This window comes from Ammospiza nelsoni, chromosome Z, assembly GCF_027579445.1.
Source record: "Ammospiza nelsoni isolate bAmmNel1 chromosome Z, bAmmNel1.pri, whole genome shotgun sequence".
Taxonomy (NCBI): domain Eukaryota; kingdom Metazoa; phylum Chordata; class Aves; order Passeriformes; family Passerellidae; genus Ammospiza; species Ammospiza nelsoni.
Window position 1 is genome coordinate 73,101,498 of NC_080669.1, and position 20,698 is coordinate 73,122,195.

General features: G+C 53.3%; 2 protein-coding genes across 2 annotated transcripts; both read left to right on the forward strand.

The window, feature by feature from the left end:
* The first annotated feature begins 3,229 nt into the window (after positions 1-3,229).
* Positions 3,230-10,107, forward strand: LOC132086702 (serine/threonine-protein kinase PAK 3-like). The gene is made up of 13 exons (XM_059492566.1): positions 3,230-3,308; positions 4,250-4,287; positions 4,726-4,852; positions 4,912-4,923; positions 5,823-5,957; positions 6,642-6,705; positions 7,339-7,387; positions 7,697-7,809; positions 8,068-8,185; positions 8,957-9,056; positions 9,328-9,524; positions 9,622-9,759; positions 10,006-10,107. Exons 1-13 carry the CDS (start codon positions 3,230-3,232, stop codon positions 10,105-10,107), a joined length of 1,272 nt encoding a protein of 423 aa, XP_059348549.1.
* A 3,255-nt stretch (positions 10,108-13,362) lies between these two features.
* On the forward strand, positions 13,363-20,241 carry LOC132086699 (serine/threonine-protein kinase PAK 3-like). Its single transcript, XM_059492564.1, has 13 exons — positions 13,363-13,441; positions 14,383-14,420; positions 14,859-14,985; positions 15,045-15,056; positions 15,956-16,090; positions 16,776-16,839; positions 17,473-17,521; positions 17,831-17,943; positions 18,202-18,319; positions 19,091-19,190; positions 19,462-19,658; positions 19,756-19,893; positions 20,140-20,241. Exons 1-13 carry the CDS (start codon positions 13,363-13,365, stop codon positions 20,239-20,241), a joined length of 1,272 nt encoding a protein of 423 aa, XP_059348547.1.
* Positions 20,242-20,698: the final 457 nt, after the last annotated feature.

Sequence of the window (20,698 nt, forward strand, 5' to 3'; positions counted from 1 at the left end):
GGAGGCCCTGATGCCCCGCCAGCCAAGAGGAGGGAAAAGGGGATGTGTCATCTTTAGGCAGAGCTTCAGCCATCCCCCGAGGTTGAAGAGGAGCTGTGCCGTAGCTAGGAAACATGATAGTGTAGATATTTGCTCAGGTTAGCTGTTAGGTTAGGTTGGGTTAGGTTAGCATTAGGTTGGATTAGATGAGGTTAGGTTAGGTTAGGTTAGATATGTTGTTAGGTTCAATTTAAAGCTCTGTTGTTTTTCTTTCTGCAAAAGATGAAAATTGAAAAAAATTAGGAACTATGGGGATCAACTTTTAAGAACTATAGAACGTAGACAGCTTGGATAGTAGAGGATTGTTTAGCTTAGGATAGAGTGTTGTTAATTTAGGGAAGCTTTGAAGTAGAAATGAAAGAATTGTCATAATAAGAATTAAGCAGTGAGAGGAAAAGCTGGGCTGCAGCAGAACTGGAGCCTGCAGGCGCTCCAAGCTGTCAGCCTGAGCAGGCCACCTGCAGGACAGAATGATGAAGATGAAGAAGCAGCGAGGGGATACTTTGTTTCAGCCCGAGTGTCAATAAAAGTCGAAAATATCCAGAGTGTTGTAAGACTCCCTTCCTTGCCAGGCTGTAGCTAAGTGGACAGTCCCTTTCAGAGGCCCAAAGAACATAGTGAGGTAAGCAGCTTTGCTTACCTGAAGTGTGGCATGCCTGTGGGAAGCTGAGAGACCTACAGGTAATGAACACCAGGTAATGAGCTGCCATTCAGGACAGCACTAGGAGGCAGATGTGCAGTCCTTTCTGGGCCTCTTGTCTTGAGCAGATGTCAGGCTGATCAGCAGCAATCACCATTTTGTTGCCACCCTCCTCTCACTATGTCACCTGTGGGATGGAATGGCATTCTCACAGCGGCAGCATCTGGCATTTCCTCCCTGCTTCTCTTTTCCCCGCTTTTCACCCCAGACCCCCAGGGACCCTCTGGGCCAGCCTCATCCCCTACAGGGGTGTGCAACCACCAGGGCCTCCTGCAGAGCCCCATTCCCACTCTGCTGCCTCCTTGGCCTTTTCCCACCTCTGGGCCAGCCTGCTGTTGCCAGGTGTTGGAAACATGCACACAGCATAGCACACCTGTCATTGAGCAATTTGATGCAGGAGCCCCTGCTGAGCACGGCTCCCCACCCCGGCCCTTTTCCCACCCAGCTGTGGCTCCATTTCGCCTCCATCTGCTGGCATACCCACTGTGAAGGACTGCTCAGGGACTGGATGCTCCTTGAATGTTGCCCACAGGCCTGATTTCCACGCCTCCCCATTCCTCCTACCCCTAAGGCTGCCTCAGCCGTCTGAACACAATTTTTCTTACTCTAATGGCTTCCTGTGCTTTACTTGATACTGTAAGCAGAAGTACACCGTTTTGATTGTCTTTCTTCTAGAATTAATAAAAATAAGTTTGAAGTACTCCTAGATTTTGCCATTGAAAACTTGAGGCAAGTGCACAAAGTAGAGAAGCTTTCTGTGCAGCTTTTCAGTTAATTTGAGGTCCCCTTACTCTTCACTCACTTTCAGCATATCTGTTGATTTTCCTTTGCTCTCATCTTTTAAGCTTCATCCCTTGTCTATCGATCTGCAAAAATAGCCTGTAAACCCAACGCAAATTTACTATCCTTTGTATTTTTCCTCTTCTGGAAAAGCTGAGGCTCGTGTGATCTTCTCCTGTGATCTAGACTTTGATTCCAATCTTGGCTCTGGCTAAGTGCAGAACAAATGTAATTTATTGCCTGCTAGTAGGATCTGCTAGCAAAGGTCACATTTAGAGCTAAGCATGATGCTTCTCTCCCTCCGTTGAATACACATCTTTGTGTCAAGGCCTGGTGACTTCCAGGAGCACCTGGAAGCTACTGCCAAGGACAAAAGTCTCACTCTTGCTGGTTTTGACACTGATTTGTTGGGAGGATTTTGATCTACGTCGACAGTGATCTACAGGAACTGGATCCTTGACACCAAGTGCCTTCAAGCAACATCTCTAAGCAGAGTGGGCAATGAAGTCCAGATACTAATGAGTTGTCGTTTGTTTTAACTCTGTCTAACATATGGTACACTATCCCAAAACATGTTATTTTTGAGTGCTTCAGGCATTTAAAACTTAGGTTTATTCTTGTCAACACTTTTCTTTCCTCTCTTCAGAAATCTGCATGTCCAGCTACTAATTTCTTTCTCAGCTTGTTGAAAAGTTACCAGTCAGACAAGACTTGTTTCTTGACCCAGAGATGGGGCAAGCGTCACCGTTAGGCCGGACGTGGCATACACACGTGATCAAGGGTCCAAGAAGAAAAAGGTTTGTTTGTTTTATTCTGCATGTTCTCCAGCTTATACACTCTTAACAAAGCGTGATCTCAAGTCACTAACTACATCACAATAACTTCTTCTATCCATTGGTGCAAAGCAATTAACGTCAATACAACTGGCAAAAGTTTTACAGAAATTTATAAGGCACGTATGCACATCTACTTCAGCACCTAGTCTAGCATACGCAACTTTTCCTGAATCTCTTCTAATGGGTTTCCATGCTGACGGCCTTGTCTTCTTCCTTGCTATGGATACACTCAAAAACCATCAACTGCTATTTCTTCCATGAACTCGGCTTTGCTTGCAGGCCAGCTGTCAAGCCCCTCCATAGGTCAGCATGCACCCGCGTGCTCAAGGAGCAACTGCAGCCTACAATAGTCCTGGAAATTTATTATCTTTGCTTCGTTTGCCATCTAAATGTCACTGAAGAAGTTAGGCTTTTCCAAACCAGCTAGGATGCCACCTAGAAGAAGCAGACTTGCTTTCAGTCAAAGCTTTTGGGACCAAGAGTCATGTTTGCTTGCATTGCTTGGATGCCGCTTGGATTGGCGCATTTTCTGAGTTCCCCTGGCATGCCTTGAGCACTGCCTTTGTGAGTGAGGAGAATTTCCCAGGCTTTTCTTTTGCATCAGCTGTACACAAGGTTGTCTTGCTGGGCACAAGAAAGCCACAGAGCAGCTGCCATTGTGAGGTCAAGCCAGAGGTGCCACGTCACAGTGCTGTCAGCACAGCGTTGTCCCGGTGCGCGCCAGGCCTGGTCGTCCAGAGCAGCTCTTCCGCTGGCTCCCTGCAGGAGGATCCTTGTGCTCAAGGAGCTCTCAGCAGACGGCCTGCACCCCGAGAGGAGTCTTGGCTTTCCCTTGGGTGGCACTCAGCGTGCAAACGCGCACAGCACTGCCAAAATGATTGGGCAAGTCTGTGCCGCCGTTTGCACCATCTTTTCTGTTGTCTATTCTGGCTACTACCTGACCCAGCTGACTCGTAAGTAAAGGTTTCTCCTGGGGCTGGCATTGCCCGACTTTTGCTTGGCTCTGCTCTTTATGCCGCAGCAGTGGCCCAGTTTCTTTGGGAACAGAATGGCCGTGAAGGTGCCACCGCTTTGGTCAATGTCCTGCCAGCAGCATCAGCTACAAAGGGGGCATCTGTACTGGGTAGCGCGTGCAGACTATTTGCCATGCAACCTGCAGCGGTTGCCTTCCCTCCCCGGGAGAGTGCGCGGCAGCGGAGTCTGTCATTTCCTCAGCTTGCTGCTTCAAGCAAGACAAGCTGCAAATTGCAGACTCTGAGGGCAGATCCTCAGAAGTATTTCTACCAACTCAGTGGTTCTCTCCAGGAGTGAAGGAAAGCACCTTTTGCTCCATATTCTACCCCTTAGAGGCCTTGGCTGCATGACTTGAGCCTTTGATGCTGTGCCAAGACTGCGATTGCCTTGGCCATGCAGCACAAACTCCAGTGCAGGGAGGGTTTGCTGCTGAGCCCAGCAGCTGTTCCTGGGCTGCTTCAGCAGGGAGCTGCCACAGGGAAGGGACCCTTTGTGGAAGCTTTGCTGGGCTATCATCTTCAGCCAAGGGATGGGAATTAGGGCGTGCAATTTAAAAGAATGTATATGGAAAATGCAGGAAAGGGAAGCGGGAAATGTAGCTTGAGCTGTTAGGCACAAGAGAAGCTCAAAGTTTTGAAGAGCAGCGGGCATTTCCAGCACCGTCTTCCTATTTCTCTCTTGGCAAAAGAGGCCCAAATGTAGCCAGAGGCTCCTCTAGCGTCCTTCTTGTTCTCTTGCTTGCTGTGGGAAAGAGCTGTTGCTCCTGGAGGCATGTTGGGAAAGGGAAATGCTCTGTGTTGGGACTGCCTTGTGCTGTGGGAGTGGCCAGCACAGGCACTTTTCTAAGGGCCTCTGCTTCCTTTTGCCTTGCTGGCTGCAGGTCACCTGACACGCGGATGGAGACAAGCCTGTCCTTTGGTGAGTGGCAAAGGAAGCTGAGACGTTGCTGGCGTGTGAGAATTGTGCAGCAATTCTGCCAGCTTGGCCTGTTGCAGCCGAGTGTGGAGTGCCGGCGTGGGAGGCTGAAGGAAAGGCCAGCTGCCCGGTGGCATCAGCAGTAGCAAAGGGAGCACTGGCTGTTTGCTGATTTTCCAGTGAAAAGCCTTTCAAGAGATGAAAGGCAAAAGGGACAGCTCCAAGGCATCTTGCTGCTTCTAGGCAGCAGGGAAGCTCAAATGCACAGCAAGATGGAGTAGCAGCTCGTTCAGCCAGCTTCCTCGGCTTTGCGTGACTCAGAGGCCCACTTGTATCAAAGTCTATGATTTGCCCTTCTTCTGGGTGCTTTCCCAGCTCAATAGAAAGCAGCTCCTAAGGCACTGGCTTTTGCCCATCTCTCTCACTTCTGTCTGCCTGCAGGGCACAACAGCAGGGTCAGCAGCTCCTCTGGCTGCCTCTGTCATTGAGGAAGAGGATGAAGAGGAGCAAAGGAAGATGAAGCCTTCAGCCGCTGTCCCTTCACAGCCTGAACTTGCAGAGCCAGTAAGTGACAGCTGAGCTTGGCACTGCCTTTGGCGCACGGCCAGGCTACCCGTTTTGGAGCAGCCCTTGTTGCTCGTGGCTGAAGATGCTGGCAGCCGTGTGCCTGCTGTGACGTAGTGCGGCTTCAGGCAAGCTGGGGAGCCCTGGCCAATGGGTTCTGAAGTTTGACATTGAAGCTGGGATGCTGAGAGGGCGCCAGAGTGTCTCTTGGGATCAGACAGGAGGCAGCATTGAGTGACTCTCAGTGCAGGAGTCAGCCCCTTGTGCCCGTTGTCAGTGCAGGCTGCCTGTGGTCAGCGGACAGCGCGGCCCAAATACGCAGTTGACAGCCTTGCAGGGTACCTGGCAGACACTGGCCCCTGGAAGGGACCTGCTGTCTCCGTGGACTAATTAGCTTCAGGCTGTGCTTCACTTCCAGCCGGTCAGAGCAGAGTTTGGAGAGGAGAATCCTCGGCAGCCCTGCATTGTAAAAGGGCGGGTGGGTCTGGGCAGGGCTGGAAGGCGGCTCCCAAGGGCCGCTCTCTAAAGGCTGCCATAGAGAAGGGAAATCCGTGAAACAGATCAGAGAAGGGACACGCTGCGGGCTTCTGAGCAGACTGTTGCCTGCCAACTCCGGGCTGATTTCATTCCGGCCCAGGAAAAGACAGGAGGAGGAAAGCAGCGAGGCTCTGGGGCCCTGCTCTGATCTCTTTGTGGATTTGGCAGCCCCATCGATACCTTGTTGCCAGTGTCTTGCAGAAAAGCTGAACACGTGGAGCGTGGAGGTGGTCGGGAGGGGCTGGATCCAAGTAGCCTTTGGGCTTCTCCCGAAGGTGCCTTTGAGAAGGGGACATGGGAACTGCTCCAGCTGGAGAGGCCTGGCCGTGGCTGGCAGCACCTTCCCAAGGCCTTGCTTTTGCTGTGCGCTTAGGGGGGGGCATGAGTGCCAGCCACCCTTCTGACGGGCAATCCTTTCTTGTCCCAGCGCAAGACAGGCTCTGCCATTCAACCTGGTGCCGCCGGACCAGCATGGCCTGCAGCAGCCAGCTCAAGCCCCGCTGCCGGCACTTCCTGCAGCAGCGCAGCCCAGCAGCCCGAGATGAGGGAGGAGCAGGGCCTGAAGACACTGAGTACGTCCGTCTGGTGCATTTCTTGTCTGCCAGAGCAGGGTCTTGTGCGAGTGTCTGGGTGTAGGCTGCGCCAGATGCTGGCCCTCAGTCTCAGAGGCACTTAGGCCTCTCTGCAGAAGGTGTTGTACTGCTCTGAGGAAGCGCGGCAGCGCTCAGGGAGTCCCTGCTGCCTGTGAGGGCGGCTGGGCCTGGCTTGGCCCTGCCTGGGCTGCCTTCTGGGCCAAAGGCAAAAGCAGAGATTGTTTCTGCTTGAGCAGAAGGCTGGCAATAGCAAGTGACTATTGCCCAGGGAGCTGTCTGGCCCCAGGTGTTTTCTGGCTCTGGTTCTTACTCCTCCTCCGGCCCAGACACTTTGTGCCCCTGGCAGTGGACCTGCCAGTGATGGTGGGTGTGACTGCGGAGGCAGCAAAGGCCCTTGCTTACCTCTTAGGGCCCCCTTCTTAAGGGCTCATCATTTTGGCTTATCGCGTGAGATGCTGCTCTTGAAAGAAATCAAGGCCTTCTTGGAAAGGCCACCTGATGAAAGGTGGAGAAGATGGCCCTCCCACTTGCTGGTCTCAGCAGCTGGAAGCCGCGGGACCGCAAAGGGCCCAGAGCTGCGGGCAGTGGGGCTGCCTTTGGGACGCTCTGGGCAGCAGCGTCTCTGTGTGCGAGTGAGCGCCCTGCACTGCTTTTGTCTTTCAGGGAGCATCGTGAGTCCGGGCCGGCCAACGGGCAAATACACGGCATTTGAGGAACTCGGGCGAGGGTAAGCGTGACGTCAGCTCATTTTACAAAAGTGTGGGCCAGGTCTTTGGCTGGTGCAATATCAAGCGTGAAGTCAGGCAAGCTCCAATCATGGTCAGGCTCCGGCTTGACCTCGTGTCGCCTGCCTGGACTGCTCGGTCAGAGCAATGCAAAGGCCTCATCAAAGACAAGTTGATGCTGGCAGTGTCTTGCTTGCAGCAGTGAGGAGCAGGAGCTGGGAGAAGCCCTGGCCCTGCAGCTTTGTGGCCTGAAAGAGCACCTTGCCATCCAAGAAAGGTCAGATTGTCAAGGACAGTCTTCTGACTCAAATTGTTCTCCCTTTTTTGACACACACATGCATGCACACCCGCACAAGGAGAGAGTTCCCCTTAGGTTCTGAAATGACCTGGCAGGGTGTGCGCCTTGGAGATTTCCAGCGGCCCTTGGTCTTCATGCTGCACCTTAGTGTTCCCTTGGACAGCCTGCCCCGCATGGCAGAGGGCTCACGGGCTAACATGCTGTTGGCCGAAGAGATGCTGCAGCCAGGCATTTTTTCTAAGGAAGGCGTCCAGGCAGCCTGGGGAGATCTGCTGCCTGGGCTTGCTTTCACTGCCAGAGGGATAAAGGTCTCTTTCTGCTGCTTTTGTCTTTCTAGAGGGTTTGGAGCTGTTTATAAAGCCCTTGACACCAGCAGCGGACAACAGGTAAAGTGCCAAGAGCCCCACGCCATTTTGCAGCTCTGGAGCGCTTTGCCCGCTGCTGTGAGCTGTGCTTGGAGGTTTGGGTGGCAGCTCCATGTCTGCAGCAGGGGCTGTTCCTCTGAAATACAGTCTAGGCTCAGGGGGCAGAATGCATTTGGGATGGCTTTTGGTGCTTCTGCTAAGCTCTGCTGTCTAGTGACAAGGCACTTTGGCCCAGCGTGCTGCCTCATTGCACCAGCACTCGCTCCGTGCTCCTTGTGATCTCGAGCGGGGTGCGTCTTCTCAAGGTACCGGTGGCCAATGTCATTGCAGGTGGCAATCAAGATCATGTCACTCGAGGAGGAGATGTCCGAGGAGCTGGCTGCCAATGAAATCCTGGCCATGAGGGACAACAGGAGTCCCAATATCGTTACCTACTTAGACAGGTTGGCATATTCTGGTGTCAATGTAGCTTTAGCTGGTGCAAGCGCAAAGAGACGATGCCCTTTGGTCGCTGGCAGAGAACAGAGCTGGGGATGATTTCTCTGCATGTCTCCAGAGCGTGGGAGGAGGTGGAGCTGGTGTTCAACAGTCTCTTGTGGCACCCGTAGCTTGGAGAGCAGCTGCAAAAACCTGTCTCAGGCCCTGGGGTGACTGAGGCTATGCCCATTCTGTTGCTCCATGCCGTGGTTTTCTTCTTTCAGCTACCTGGTGGATGCGGAGCTCTGGCTGGCCATGGAGTTCATGGACGGCGGCACCTTGTTTGATGTGCTGAGGGCAGTGTACCTGGAGGAAGGACAGATAGGCGCTGTCTGTCGGGAGGTGAGGGATCCCGCTTGTGCTTGCCCAAGACTGCCCGGATGCTGCTTGTCAGCTGGAGCTTAAGGAGAGCCGAGATTTCTTGCTCTCACCTTTCTTTTGCTGCTGCTGCTGCTGCTGCTGCTGTCATGCCACACAGGAGAAGAAAGAGCATGGGAAGTGTACTGCCTGCCGGTGCCCTCGCACTCCTCAGGCTCTGTTCTTGCACTCTTCCATCCTGTCTGTCCTCTGGCCTTGGTGCTCGCTCACTGGCTCAATTTCTCTTTCTTCCTCTTCTCAGCTTTGCCTGGGAATGTTTGCCTGGAGCCTGTCTGTCTGTCCTACATTGCTTGCCACTGGAAGGCAGCATGCGGGTGGCAGAATTTCAAGCTAAGGGCAAAGAGCTGTCCTCAGCTTCAAAGGCTACCATTGCAGCCTGCATGGCGATGCATTGTGGAACAGCTCGAAGGTGCTGCTGTCACCAGCAGCTTCCTCTTCTGCTGCCACTAGGCTTCCCCGAAATTCTTTGCCGTGCCGCCTCCCAGCCAAAGGTGGCGCGCTTCCTACCCAAGGCCGGTGGAACTTTTGGGAGCCCAGACGCCTTTGCTTGGAAATCTAGAAAAAACTTCCAAGAGTGTTGAAGCAGCAAGCTCTTCATGGTGACAGCAGCGTGATGTTTTGCCCTCGCTCACAATTCCCTGCGAAAGCCGCCAATCCCCTTGAGCTCTTTCCTTGCGGGTGGGATGAAATCAGATCCTGCAGGTTAACTTTCCCTCCCTCCTTTTTCTCTCTCAGTGCCTGCAAGGACTGCATTTCCTTCATTCCCGCCAAGTCATCCACAGAGACATCAAAAGTTGCAACGTCCTGGTGGGCACGGACGGATCCGTCAAGTTGGGTGGGTATCCCTGCTGGGCTGCAGCATGTCCAGCATATGCCGTGTGCTTGCATTTTGGTGACGGCCAGTGGGGCAGAAGCGCGGCTTGGCCAGTGCGTGAATCGTCAGGGTGTTTTTGAAGCGGCCGATGCCTTATTTGCCTGGCTCCAGGCACGTGGAAGGAGAGCTCAGCTGCTTTTTCAGTTAGATTCAGCATGGCCTGGTCAGGGCAATGGTTTTGGCTGCTTTGCCAGTGGTAGCTGGCTTTGACAGGCTTTGTTTTTGTCCTCAGGTGACTTTGGCCTCTGTGCTCAGCTCAGCCCTGAGCACAGCAAGCGCAGCTCCAGCGTCGGCACTCCCAGCTGGATGGCACCGGAGGTGGTGAGAGGAGAAGCCTACGGCCCCAAAGTGGACATCTGGTCCCTGGGGATCATGGGGCTGGAAATGGTGGAAGGGGAAGCTCCTTACCAGCGGGAAGCCCGTCTCCGGGTAAGGTGCAGCTTAGCAAGAGGGCTCTGTGTGGAGAGAGCTGTGTGTGGCTAGCAAAGGAGCAGGTGGAGTGTCCTCTTGCATCCATGTGCTGTAGGTTTTTGAACTGCTAGAAAGGAACGGGCCCCCAAAACTGCAGAACCCCAGGCACCACTCGGCTCTCCTGCGCGACTTCCTCCGCTGCTGCCTGCAGGCAGATGAGGACAGGCGCTGGTCTGCCCAGGAGCTCCTACAGGTAAGAAAAAGCAAAGGGGCAAAAAGCCCTGGCAGCTGAGGACACCTGCATGAAGGGATGAGGAGGAGGAGGAGTGTGGGCCACGTGGCACAGAAAGCTGCCAGGACAGGAAGGCGCAGGGGGACATGCTGCCCTCAGTGCTCTTTGTGTGTCTTGCTGGTAGCCAGGGAATCCTGCTTGAGCCCGCAGGCTCAAGTGATCCTGGAAAGTAAGAGTTCCTTTCTTTGTTCTTTTTCCTCTGGGCAGCATCCCTTCGTGACCTCAGGCGATCCTGCCTCCAGCCTGGCTGCTCTGATCATCTCAGCCAAGCAAGTGCAGGAAGACTGGAGAGGAGACACCTGCGCCTGAGGAGGCCCTGATGCCCCGCCAGCCAAGAGGAGGGAAAAGGGGATGTGTCATCTTTAGGCAGAGCTTCAGCCATCCCCCGAGGTTGAAGAGGAGCTGTGCCGTAGCTAGGAAACATGATAGTGTAGATATTTGCTCAGTTTAGCTGTTAGGTTAGCTGTTAGGTTAGCTGTTAGGTTAGCTGTTAGGTTAGGTTAGCATTAGGTTGGATTAGATGAGGTTAGGTTAGGTTAGGTTAGATATGTTGTTAGGTTCAATTTAAAGCTCTGTTGTTTTTCTTTCTGCAAAAGATGAAAATTGAAAAAAATTAGGAACTATGGGGATCAACTTTTAAGAACTATAGAACGTAGACAGCTTGGATAGTAGAGGATTGTTTAGCTTAGGATAGAGTGTTGTTAATTTAGGGAAGCTTTGAAGTAGAAATGAAAGAATTGTCATAATAAGAATTAAGCAGTGAGAGGAAAAGCTGGGCTGCAGCAGAACTGGAGCCTGCAGGCGCTCCAAGCTGTCAGCCTGAGCAGGCCACCTGCAGGACAGAATGATGAAGATGAAGAAGCAGCGAGGGGATACTTTGTTTCAGCCCGAGTGTCAATAAAAGTCGAAAATATCCAGAGTGTTGTAAGACTCCCTTCCTTGCCAGGCTGTAGCTAAGTGGACAGTCCCTTTCAGAGGCCCAAAGAACATAGTGAGGTAAGCAGCTTTGCTTACCTGAAGTGTGGCATGCCTGTGGGAAGCTGAGAGACCTACAGGTAATGAACACCAGGTAATGAGCTGCCATTCAGGACAGCACTAGGAGGCAGATGTGCAGTCCTTTCTGGGCCTCTTGTCTTGAGCAGATGTCAGGCTGATCAGCAGCAATCACCATTTTGTTGCCACCCTCCTCTCACTATGTCACCTGTGGGATGGAATGGCATTCTCACAGCGGCAGCATCTGGCATTTCCTCCCTGCTTCTCTTTTCCCCGCTTTTCACCCCAGACCCCCAGGGACCCTCTGGGCCAGCCTCATCCCCTACAGGGGTGTGCAACCACCAGGGCCTCCTGCAGAGCCCCATTCCCACTCTGCTGCCTCCTTGGCCTTTTCCCACCTCTGGGCCAGCCTGCTGTTGCCAGGTGTTGGAAACATGCACACAGCATAGCACACCTGTCATTGAGCAATTTGATGCAGGAGCCCCTGCTGAGCACGGCTCCCCACCCCGGCCCTTTTCCCACCCAGCTGTGGCTCCATTTCGCCTCCATCTGCTGGCATACCCACTGTGAAGGACTGCTCAGGGACTGGATGCTCCTTGAATGTTGCCCACAGGCCTGATTTCCACGCCTCCCCATTCCTCCTACCCCTAAGGCTGCCTCAGCCGTCTGAACACAAGTTTTCTTACTCTAATGGCTTCCTGTGCTTTATTTGATACTGTAAGCAGAAGTACACCGTTTTGATTGTCTTTCTTCTAGAATTAATAAAAATAAGTTTGAAGTACTCCTAGATTTTGCCATTGAAAACTTGAGGCAAGTGCACAAAGTAGAGAAGCTTTCTGTGCAGCTTTTCAGTTAATTTGAGGTCCCCTTACTCTTCACTCACTTTCAGCATATCTGTTGATTTTCCTTTGCTCTCATCTTTTAAGCTTCATCCCTTGTCTATCGATCTGCAAAAATAGCCTGTAAACCCAACGCAAATTTACTATCCTTTGTATTTTTCCTCTTCTGGAAAAGCTGAGGCTCGTGTGATCTTCTCCTGTGATCTAGACTTTGATTCCCATCTTGGCTCTGCCGAAGTGCAGAACAAATGTAATTTATTGCCTGCTAGTAGGATCTGCTAGCAAAGGTCACATTTAGAGCTAAGCATGATGCTTCTCTCCCTCCGTTGAATACACATCTTTGTGTCAAGGCCTGGTGACTTCCAGGAGCACCTGGAAGCTACTGCCAAGGACAAAAGTCTCACTCTTGCTGGTTTTGACACTGATTTGTTGGGAGGATTTTGATCTACGTCGACAGTGATCTACAGGAACTGGATCCTTGACACCAAGTGCCTTCAAGCAACATCTCTAAGCAGAGTGGGCAATGAAGTCCAGATACTAATGAGTTGTGGTTTGTTTTAACTCTGTCTAACATATGGTACACTATCCCAAAACATGTTATTTTTGAGTGCTTCAGGCATTTAAAACTTAGGTTTATTCTTGTCAACACTTTTCTTTCCTCTCTTCAGAAATCTGCATGTCCAGCTACTAATTTCTTTCTCAGCTTGTTGAAAAGTTACCAGTCAGACAAGACTTGTTTCTTGACCCAGAGATGGGGCAAGCGTCACCGTTAGGCCGGACGTGGCATACACACGTGATCAAGGGTCCAAGAAGAAAAAGGTTTGTTTGTTTTATTCTGCATGTTCTCCAGCTTATACACTCTTAACAAAGCGTGATCTCAAGTCACTAACTACATCACAATAACTTCTTCTATCCATTGGTGCAAAGCAATTAACGTCAATACAACTGGCAAAAGTTTTACAGAAATTTATAAGGCACGTATGCACATCTACTTCAGCACCTAGTCTAGCATACGCAACTTTTCCTGAATCTCTTCTAATGGGTTTCCATGCTGACGGCCTTGTCTTCTTCCTTGCTATGGATACACTCAAAAACCATCAACTGCTATTTCTTCCATGAACTCGGCTTTGCTTGCAGGCCAGCTGTCAAGCCCCTCCATAGGTCAGCATGCACCCGCGTGCTCAAGGAGCAACTGCAGCCTACAATAGTCCTGGAAATTTATTATCTTTGCTTCGTTTGCCATCTAAATGTCACTGAAGAAGTTAGGCTTTTCCAAACCAGCTAGGATGCCACCTAGAAGAAGCAGACTTGCTTTCAGTCAAAGCTTTTGGGACCAAGAGTCATGTTTGCTTGCATTGCTTGGATGCCGCTTGGATTGGCGCATTTTCTGAGTTCCCCTGGCATGCCTTGAGCACTGCCTTTGTGAGTGAGGAGAATTTCCCAGGCTTTTCTTTTGCATCAGCTGTACACAAGGTTGTCTTGCTGGGCACAAGAAAGCCACAGAGCAGCTGCCATTGTGAGGTCAAGCCAGAGGTGCCACGTCACAGTGCTGTCAGCACAGCGTTGTCCCGGTGCGCGCCAGGCCTGGTCGTCCAGAGCAGCTCTTCCGCTGGCTCCCTGCAGGAGGATCCTTGTGCTCAAGGAGCTCTCAGCAGACGGCCTGCACCCCGAGAGGAGTCTTGGCTTTCCCTTGGCTGGCACTCAGCGTGCAAACGCGCACAGCACTGCCAAAATGATTGGGCAAGTCTGTGCCGCCGTTTGCACCATCTTTTCTGTTGTCTATTCTGGCTACTACCTGACCCAGCTGACTCGTAAGTAAAGGTTTCTCCTGGGGCTGGCATTGCCCGACTTTTGCTTGGCTCTGCTCTTTATGCCGCAGCAGTGGCCCAGTTTCTTTGGGAACAGAATGGCCGTGAAGGTGCCACCGCTTTGGTCAATGTCCTGCCAGCAGCATCAGCTACAAAGGGGGCATCTGTACTGGGTAGCGCGTGCAGACTATTTGCCATGCAACCTGCAGCGGTTGCCTTCCCTCCCCGGGAGAGTGCGCGGCAGCGGAGTCTGTCATTTCCTCAGCTTGCTGCTTCAAGCAAGACAAGCTGCAAATTGCAGACTCTGAGGGCAGATCCTCAGAAGTATTTCTACCAACTCAGTGGTTCTCTCCAGGAGTGAAGGAAAGCACCTTTTGCTCCATATTCTACCCCTTAGAGGCCTTGGCTGCATGACTTGAGCCTTTGATGCTGTGCCAAGACTGCGATTGCCTTGGCCATGCAGCACAAACTCCAGTGCAGGGAGGGTTTGCTGCTGAGCCCAGCAGCTGTTCCTGGGCTGCTTCAGCAGGGAGCTGCCACAGGGAAGGGACCCTTTGTGGAAGCTTTGCTGGGCTATCATCTTCAGCCAAGGGATGGGAATTAGGGCGTGCAATTTAAAAGAATGTATATGGAAAATGCAGGAAAGGGAAGCGGGAAATGTAGCTTGAGCTGTTAGGCACAAGAGAAGCTCAAAGTTTTGAAGAGCAGCGGGCATTTCCAGCACCGTCTTCCTATTTCTCTCTTGGCAAAAGAGGCCCAAATGTAGCCAGAGGCTCCTCTAGCGTCCTTCTTGTTCTCTTGCTTGCTGTGGGAAAGAGCTGTTGCTCCTGGAGGCATGTTGGGAAAGGGAAATGCTCTGTGTTGGGACTGCCTTGTGCTGTGGGAGTGGCCAGCACAGGCACTTTTCTAAGGGCCTCTGCTTCCTTTTGCCTTGCTGGCTGCAGGTCACCTGACACGCGGATGGAGACAAGCCTGTCCTTTGGTGAGTGGCAAAGGAAGCTGAGACGTTGCTGGCGTGTGAGAATTGTGCAGCAATTCTGCCAGCTTGGCCTGTTGCAGCCGAGTGTGGAGTGCCGGCGTGGGAGGCTGAAGGAAAGGCCAGCTGCCCGGTGGCATCAGCAGTAGCAAAGGGAGCACTGGCTGTTTGCTGATTTTCCAGTGAAAAGCCTTTCAAGAGATGAAAGGCAAAAGGGACAGCTCCAAGGCATCTTGCTGCTTCTAGGCAGCAGGGAAGCTCAAATGCACAGCAAGATGGAGTAGCAGCTCGTTCAGCCAGCTTCCTCGGCTTTGCGTGACTCAGAGGCCCACTTGTATCAAAGTCTATGATTTGCCCTTCTTCTGGGTGCTTTCCCAGCTCAATAGAAAGCAGCTCCTAAGGCACTGGCTTTTGCCCATCTCTCTCACTTCTGTCTGCCTGCAGGGCACAACAGCAGGGTCAGCAGCTCCTCTGGCTGCCTCTGTCATTGAGGAAGAGGATGAAGAGGAGCAAAGGAAGATGAAGCCTTCAGCCGCTGTCCCTTCACAGCCTGAACTTGCAGAGCCAGTAAGTGACAGCTGAGCTTGGCACTGCCTTTGGCGCACGGCCAGGCTACCCGTTTTGGAGCAGCCCTTGTTGCTCGTGGCTGAAGATGCTGGCAGCCGTGTGCCTGCTGTGACGTAGTGCGGCTTCAGGCAAGCTGGGGAGCCCTGGCCAATGGGTTCTGAAGTTTGACATTGAAGCTGGGATGCTGAGAGGGCGCCAGAGTGTCTCTTGGGATCAGACAGGAGGCAGCATTGAGTGACTCTCAGTGCAGGAGTCAGCCCCTTGTGCCCGTTGTCAGTGCAGGCTGCCTGTGGTCAGCGGACAGCGCGGCCCAAATACGCAGTTGACAGCCTTGCAGGGTACCTGGCAGACACTGGCCCCTGGAAGGGACCTGCTGTCTCCGTGGACTAATTAGCTTCAGGCTGTGCTTCACTTCCAGCCGGTCAGAGCAGAGTTTGGAGAGGAGAATCCTCGGCAGCCCTGCATTGTAAAAGGGCGGGTGGGTCTGGGCAGGGCTGGAAGGCGGCTCCCAAGGGCCGCTCTCTAAAGGCTGCCATAGAGAAGGGAAATCCGTGAAACAGATCAGAGAAGGGACACGCTGCGGGCTTCTGAGCAGACTGTTGCCTGCCAACTCCGGGCTGATTTCATTCCGGCCCAGGAAAAGACAGGAGGAGGAAAGCAGCGAGGCTCTGGGGCCCTGCTCTGATCTCTTTGTGGATTTGGCAGCCCCATCGATACCTTGTTGCCAGTGTCTTGCAGAAAAGCTGAACACGTGGAGCGTGGAGGTGGTCGGGAGGGGCTGGATCCAAGTAGCCTTTGGGCTTCTCCCGAAGGTGCCTTTGAGAAGGGGACATGGGAACTGCTCCAGCTGGAGAGGCCTGGCCGTGGCTGGCAGCACCTTCCCAAGGCCTTGCTTTTGCTGTGCGCTTAGGGGGGGGCATGAGTGCCAGCCACCCTTCTGACGGGCAATCCTTTCTTGTCCCAGCGCAAGACAGGCTCTGCCATTCAACCTGGTGCCGCCGGACCAGCATGGCCTGCAGCAGCCAGCTCAAGCCCCGCTGCCGGCACTTCCTGCAGCAGCGCAGCCCAGCAGCCCGAGATGAGGGAGGAGCAGGGCCTGAAGACACTGAGTACGTCCGTCTGGTGCATTTCTTGTCTGCCAGAGCAGGGTCTTGTGCGAGTGTCTGGGTGTAGGCTGCGCCAGATGCTGGCCCTCAGTCTCAGAGGCACTTAGGCCTCTCTGCAGAAGGTGTTGTACTGCTCTGAGGAAGCGCGGCAGCGCTCAGGGAGTCCCTGCTGCCTGTGAGGGCGGCTGGGCCTGGCTTGGCCCTGCCTGGGCTGCCTTCTGGGCCAAAGACAAAAGCAGAGATTGTTTCTGCTTGAGCAGAAGGCTGGCACGTAGCAAGTGACTATTGCCCAGGGAGCTGTCTGGCCCCAGGTGTTTTCTGGCTCTGGTTCTTACTCCTCCTCCGGCCCAGACACTTTGTGCCCCTGGCAGTGGACCTGCCAGTGATGGTGGGTGTGACTGCGGAGGCAGCAAAGGCCCTTGCTTACCTCTTAGGGCCCCCTTCTTAAGGGCTCATCATTTTGGCTTATCGCGTGAGATGCTGCTCTTGAAAGAAATCAAGGCCTTCTTGGAAAGGCCACCTGATGAAAGGTGGAGAAGATGGCCCTCCCACTTGCTGGTCTCAGCAGCTGGAAGCCGCGGGACCGCAAAGGGCCCAGAGCTGCGGGCAGTGGGGCTGCCTTTGGGACGCTCTGGGCAGCAGCGTCTCTGTGTGCGAGTGAGCGCCCTGCACTGCTTTTGTCTTTCAGGGAGCATCGTGAGTCCGGGCCGGCCAACGGGCAAATACACGGCATTTGAGGAACTCGGGCGAGGGTAAGCGTGACGTCAGCTCATTTTACAAAAGTGTGGGCCAGGTCTTTGGCTGGTGCAATATCAAGCGTGAAGTCAGGCAAGCTCCAATCATGGTCAGGCTCCGGCTTGACCTCGTGTCGCCTGCCTGGACTGCTCGGTCAGAGCAATGCAAAGGCCTCATCAAAGACAAGTTGATGCTGGCAGTGTCTTGCTTGCAGCAGTGAGGAGCAGGAGCTGGGAGAAGCCCTGGCCCTGCAGCTTTGTGGCCTGAAAGAGCACCTTGCCATCCAAGAAAGGTCAGATTGTCAAGGACAGTCTTCTGACTCAAATTGTTCTCCCTTTTTTGACACACACATGCATGCACACCCGCACAAGGAGAGAGTTCCCCTTAGGTTCTGAAATGACCTGGCAGGGTGTGCGCCTTGGAGATTTCCAGCGGCCCTTGGTCTTCATGCTGCACCTTAGTGTTCCCTTGGACAGCCTGCCCCGCATGGCAGAGGGCTCACGGGCTAACATGCTGTTGGCCGAAGAGATGCTGCAGCCAGGCATTTTTTCTAAGGAAGGCGTCCAGGCAGCCTGGGGAGATCTGCTGCCTGGGCTTGCTTTCACTGCCAGAGGGATAAAGGTCTCTTTCTGCTGCTTTTGTCTTTCTAGAGGGTTTGGAGCTGTTTATAAAGCCCTTGACACCAGCAGCGGACAACAGGTAAAGTGCCAAGAGCCCCACGCCATTTTGCAGCTCTGGAGCGCTTTGCCCGCTGCTGTGAGCTGTGCTTGGAGGTTTGGGTGGCAGCTCCATGTCTGCAGCAGGGGCTGTTCCTCTGAAATACAGTCTAGGCTCAGGGGGCAGAATGCATTTGGGATGGCTTTTGGTGCTTCTGCTAAGCTCTGCTGTCTAGTGACAAGGCACTTTGGCCCAGCGTGCTGCCTCATTGCACCAGCACTCGCTCCGTGCTCCTTGTGATCTCGAGCGGGGTGCGTCTTCTCAAGGTACCGGTGGCCAATGTCATTGCAGGTGGCAATCAAGATCATGTCACTCGAGGAGGAGATGTCCGAGGAGCTGGCTGCCAATGAAATCCTGGCCATGAGGGACAACAGGAGTCCCAATATCGTTACCTACTTAGACAGGTTGGCATATTCTGGTGTCAATGTAGCTTTAGCTGGTGCAAGCGCAAAGAGACGATGCCCTTTGGTCGCTGGCAGAGAACAGAGCTGGGGATGATTTCTCTGCATGTCTCCAGAGCGTGGGAGGAGGTGGAGCTGGTGTTCAACAGTCTCTTGTGGCACCCGTAGCTTGGAGAGCAGCTGCAAAAACCTGTCTCAGGCCCTGGGGTGACTGAGGCTATGCCCATTCTGTTGCTCCATGCCGTGGTTTTCTTCTTTCAGCTACCTGGTGGATGCGGAGCTCTGGCTGGCCATGGAGTTCATGGACGGCGGCACCTTGTTTGATGTGCTGAGGGCAGTGTACCTGGAGGAAGGACAGATAGGCGCTGTCTGTCGGGAGGTGAGGGATCCCGCTTGTGCTTGCCCAAGACTGCCCGGATGCTGCTTGTCAGCTGGAGCTTAAGGAGAGCCGAGATTTCTTGCTCTCACCTTTCTTTTGCTGCTGCTGCTGCTGCTGCTGCTGTCACGCCACACAGGAGAAGAAAGAGCATGGGAAGTGTACTGCCTGCCGGTGCCCTCGCACTCCTCAGGCTCTGTTCTTGCACTCTTCCATCCTGTCTGTCCTCTGGCCTTGGTGCTCGCTCACTGGCTCAATTTCTCTTTCTTCCTCTTCTCAGCTTTGCCTGGGAATGTTTGCCTGGAGCCTGTCTGTCTGTCCTACATTGCTTGCCACTGGAAGGCAGCATGCGGGTGGCAGAATTTCAAGCTAAGGGCAAAGAGCTGTCCTCAGCTTCAAAGGCTACCATTGCAGCCTGCATGGCGATGCATTGTGGAACAGCTCGAAGGTGCTGCTGTCACCAGCAGCTTCCTCTTCTGCTGCCACTAGGCTTCCCCGAAATTCTTTGCCGTGCCGCCTCCCAGCCAAAGGTGGCGCGCTTCCTACCCAAGGCCGGTGGAACTTTTGGGAGCCCAGACGCCTTTGCTTGGAAATCTAGAAAAAACTTCCAAGAGTGTTGAAGCAGCAAGCTCTTCATGGTGACAGCAGCGTGATGTTTTGCCCTCGCTCACAATTCCCTGCGAAAGCCGCCAATCCCCTTGAGCTCTTTCCTTGCGGGTGGGATGAAATCAGATCCTGCAGGTTAACTTTCCCTCCCTCCTTTTTCTCTCTCAGTGCCTGCAAGGACTGCATTTCCTTCATTCCCGCCAAGTCATCCACAGAGACATCAAAAGTTGCAACGTCCTGGTGGGCACGGACGGATCCGTCAAGTTGGGTGGGTATCCCTGCTGGGCTGCAGCATGTCCAGCATATGCCGTGTGCTTGCATTTTGGTGACGGCCAGTGGGGCAGAAGCGCGGCTTGGCCAGTGCGTGAATCGTCAGGGTGTTTTTGAAGCGGCCGATGCCTTATTTGCCTGGCTCCAGGCACGTGGAAGGAGAGCTCAGCTGCTTTTTCAGTTAGATTCAGCATGGCCTGGTCAGGGCAATGGTTTTGGCTGCTTTGCCAGTGGTAGCTGGCTTTGACAGGCTTTGTTTTTGTCCTCAGGTGACTTTGGCCTCTGTGCTCAGCTCAGCCCTGAGCACAGCAAGCGCAGCTCCAGCGTCGGCACTCCCAGCTGGATGGCACCGGAGGTGGTGAGAGGAGAAGCCTACGGCCCCAAAGTGGACATCTGGTCCCTGGGGATCATGGGGCTGGAAATGGTGGAAGGGGAAGCTCCTTACCAGCGGGAAGCCCGTCTCCGGGTAAGGTGCAGCTTAGCAAGAGGGCTCTGTGTGGAGAGAGCTGTGTGTGGCTAGCAAAGGAGCAGGTGGAGTGTCCTCTTGCATCCATGTGCTGTAGGTTTTTGAACTGCTAGAAAGGAACGGGCCCCCAAAACTGCAGAACCCCAGGCACCACTCGGCTCTCCTGCGCGACTTCCTCCGCTGCTGCCTGCAGGCAGATGAGGACAGGCGCTGGTCTGCCCAGGAGCTCCTACAGGTAAGAAAAAGCAAAGGGGCAAAAAGCCCTGGCAGCTGAGGACACCTGCATGAAGGGATGAGGAGGAGGAGGAGTGTGGGCCACGTGGCACAGAAAGCTGCCAGGACAGGAAGGCGCAGGGGGACATGCTGCCCTCAGTGCTCTTTGTGTGTCTTGCTGGTAGCCAGGGAATCCTGCTTGAGCCCGCAGGCTCAAGTGATCCTGGAAAGTAAGAGTTCCTTTCTTTGTTCTTTTTCCTCTGGGCAGCATCCCTTCGTGACCTCAGGCGATCCTGCCTCCAGCCTGGCTGCTCTGATCATCTCAGCCAAGCAAGTGCAGGAAGACTGGAGAGGAGACACCTGCGCCTGAGGAGGCCCTGATGCCCCGCCAGCCAAGAGGAGGGAAAAGGGGATGTGTCATCTTTAGGCAGAGCTTCAGCCATCCCCCGAGGTTGAAGAGGAGCTGTGCCGTAGCTAGGAAACATGATAGTGTAGATATTTGCTCAGTTTAGCTGTTAGGTTAGCTGTTAGGTTAGCTGTTAGGTTAGCTGTTAGGTTAGGTTAGCATTAGGTTGGATTAGATGAGGTTAGGTTAGGTTAGGTTAGATATGTTGTTAGGTTCAATTTAAAGCTCTGTTGTTTTTCTTTCTGCAAAAGATGAAAATTGAAAAAAATTAGGAACTATGGGGATCAACTTTTAAGAACTATAGAACGTAGACAGCTTGGATAGTAGAGGATTGTTTAGCTTAGGATAGAGTGTTGTTAATTTAGGGAAGCTTTGAAGTAGAAATGAAAGAATTGTCATAATAAGAATTAAGCAGTGAGAG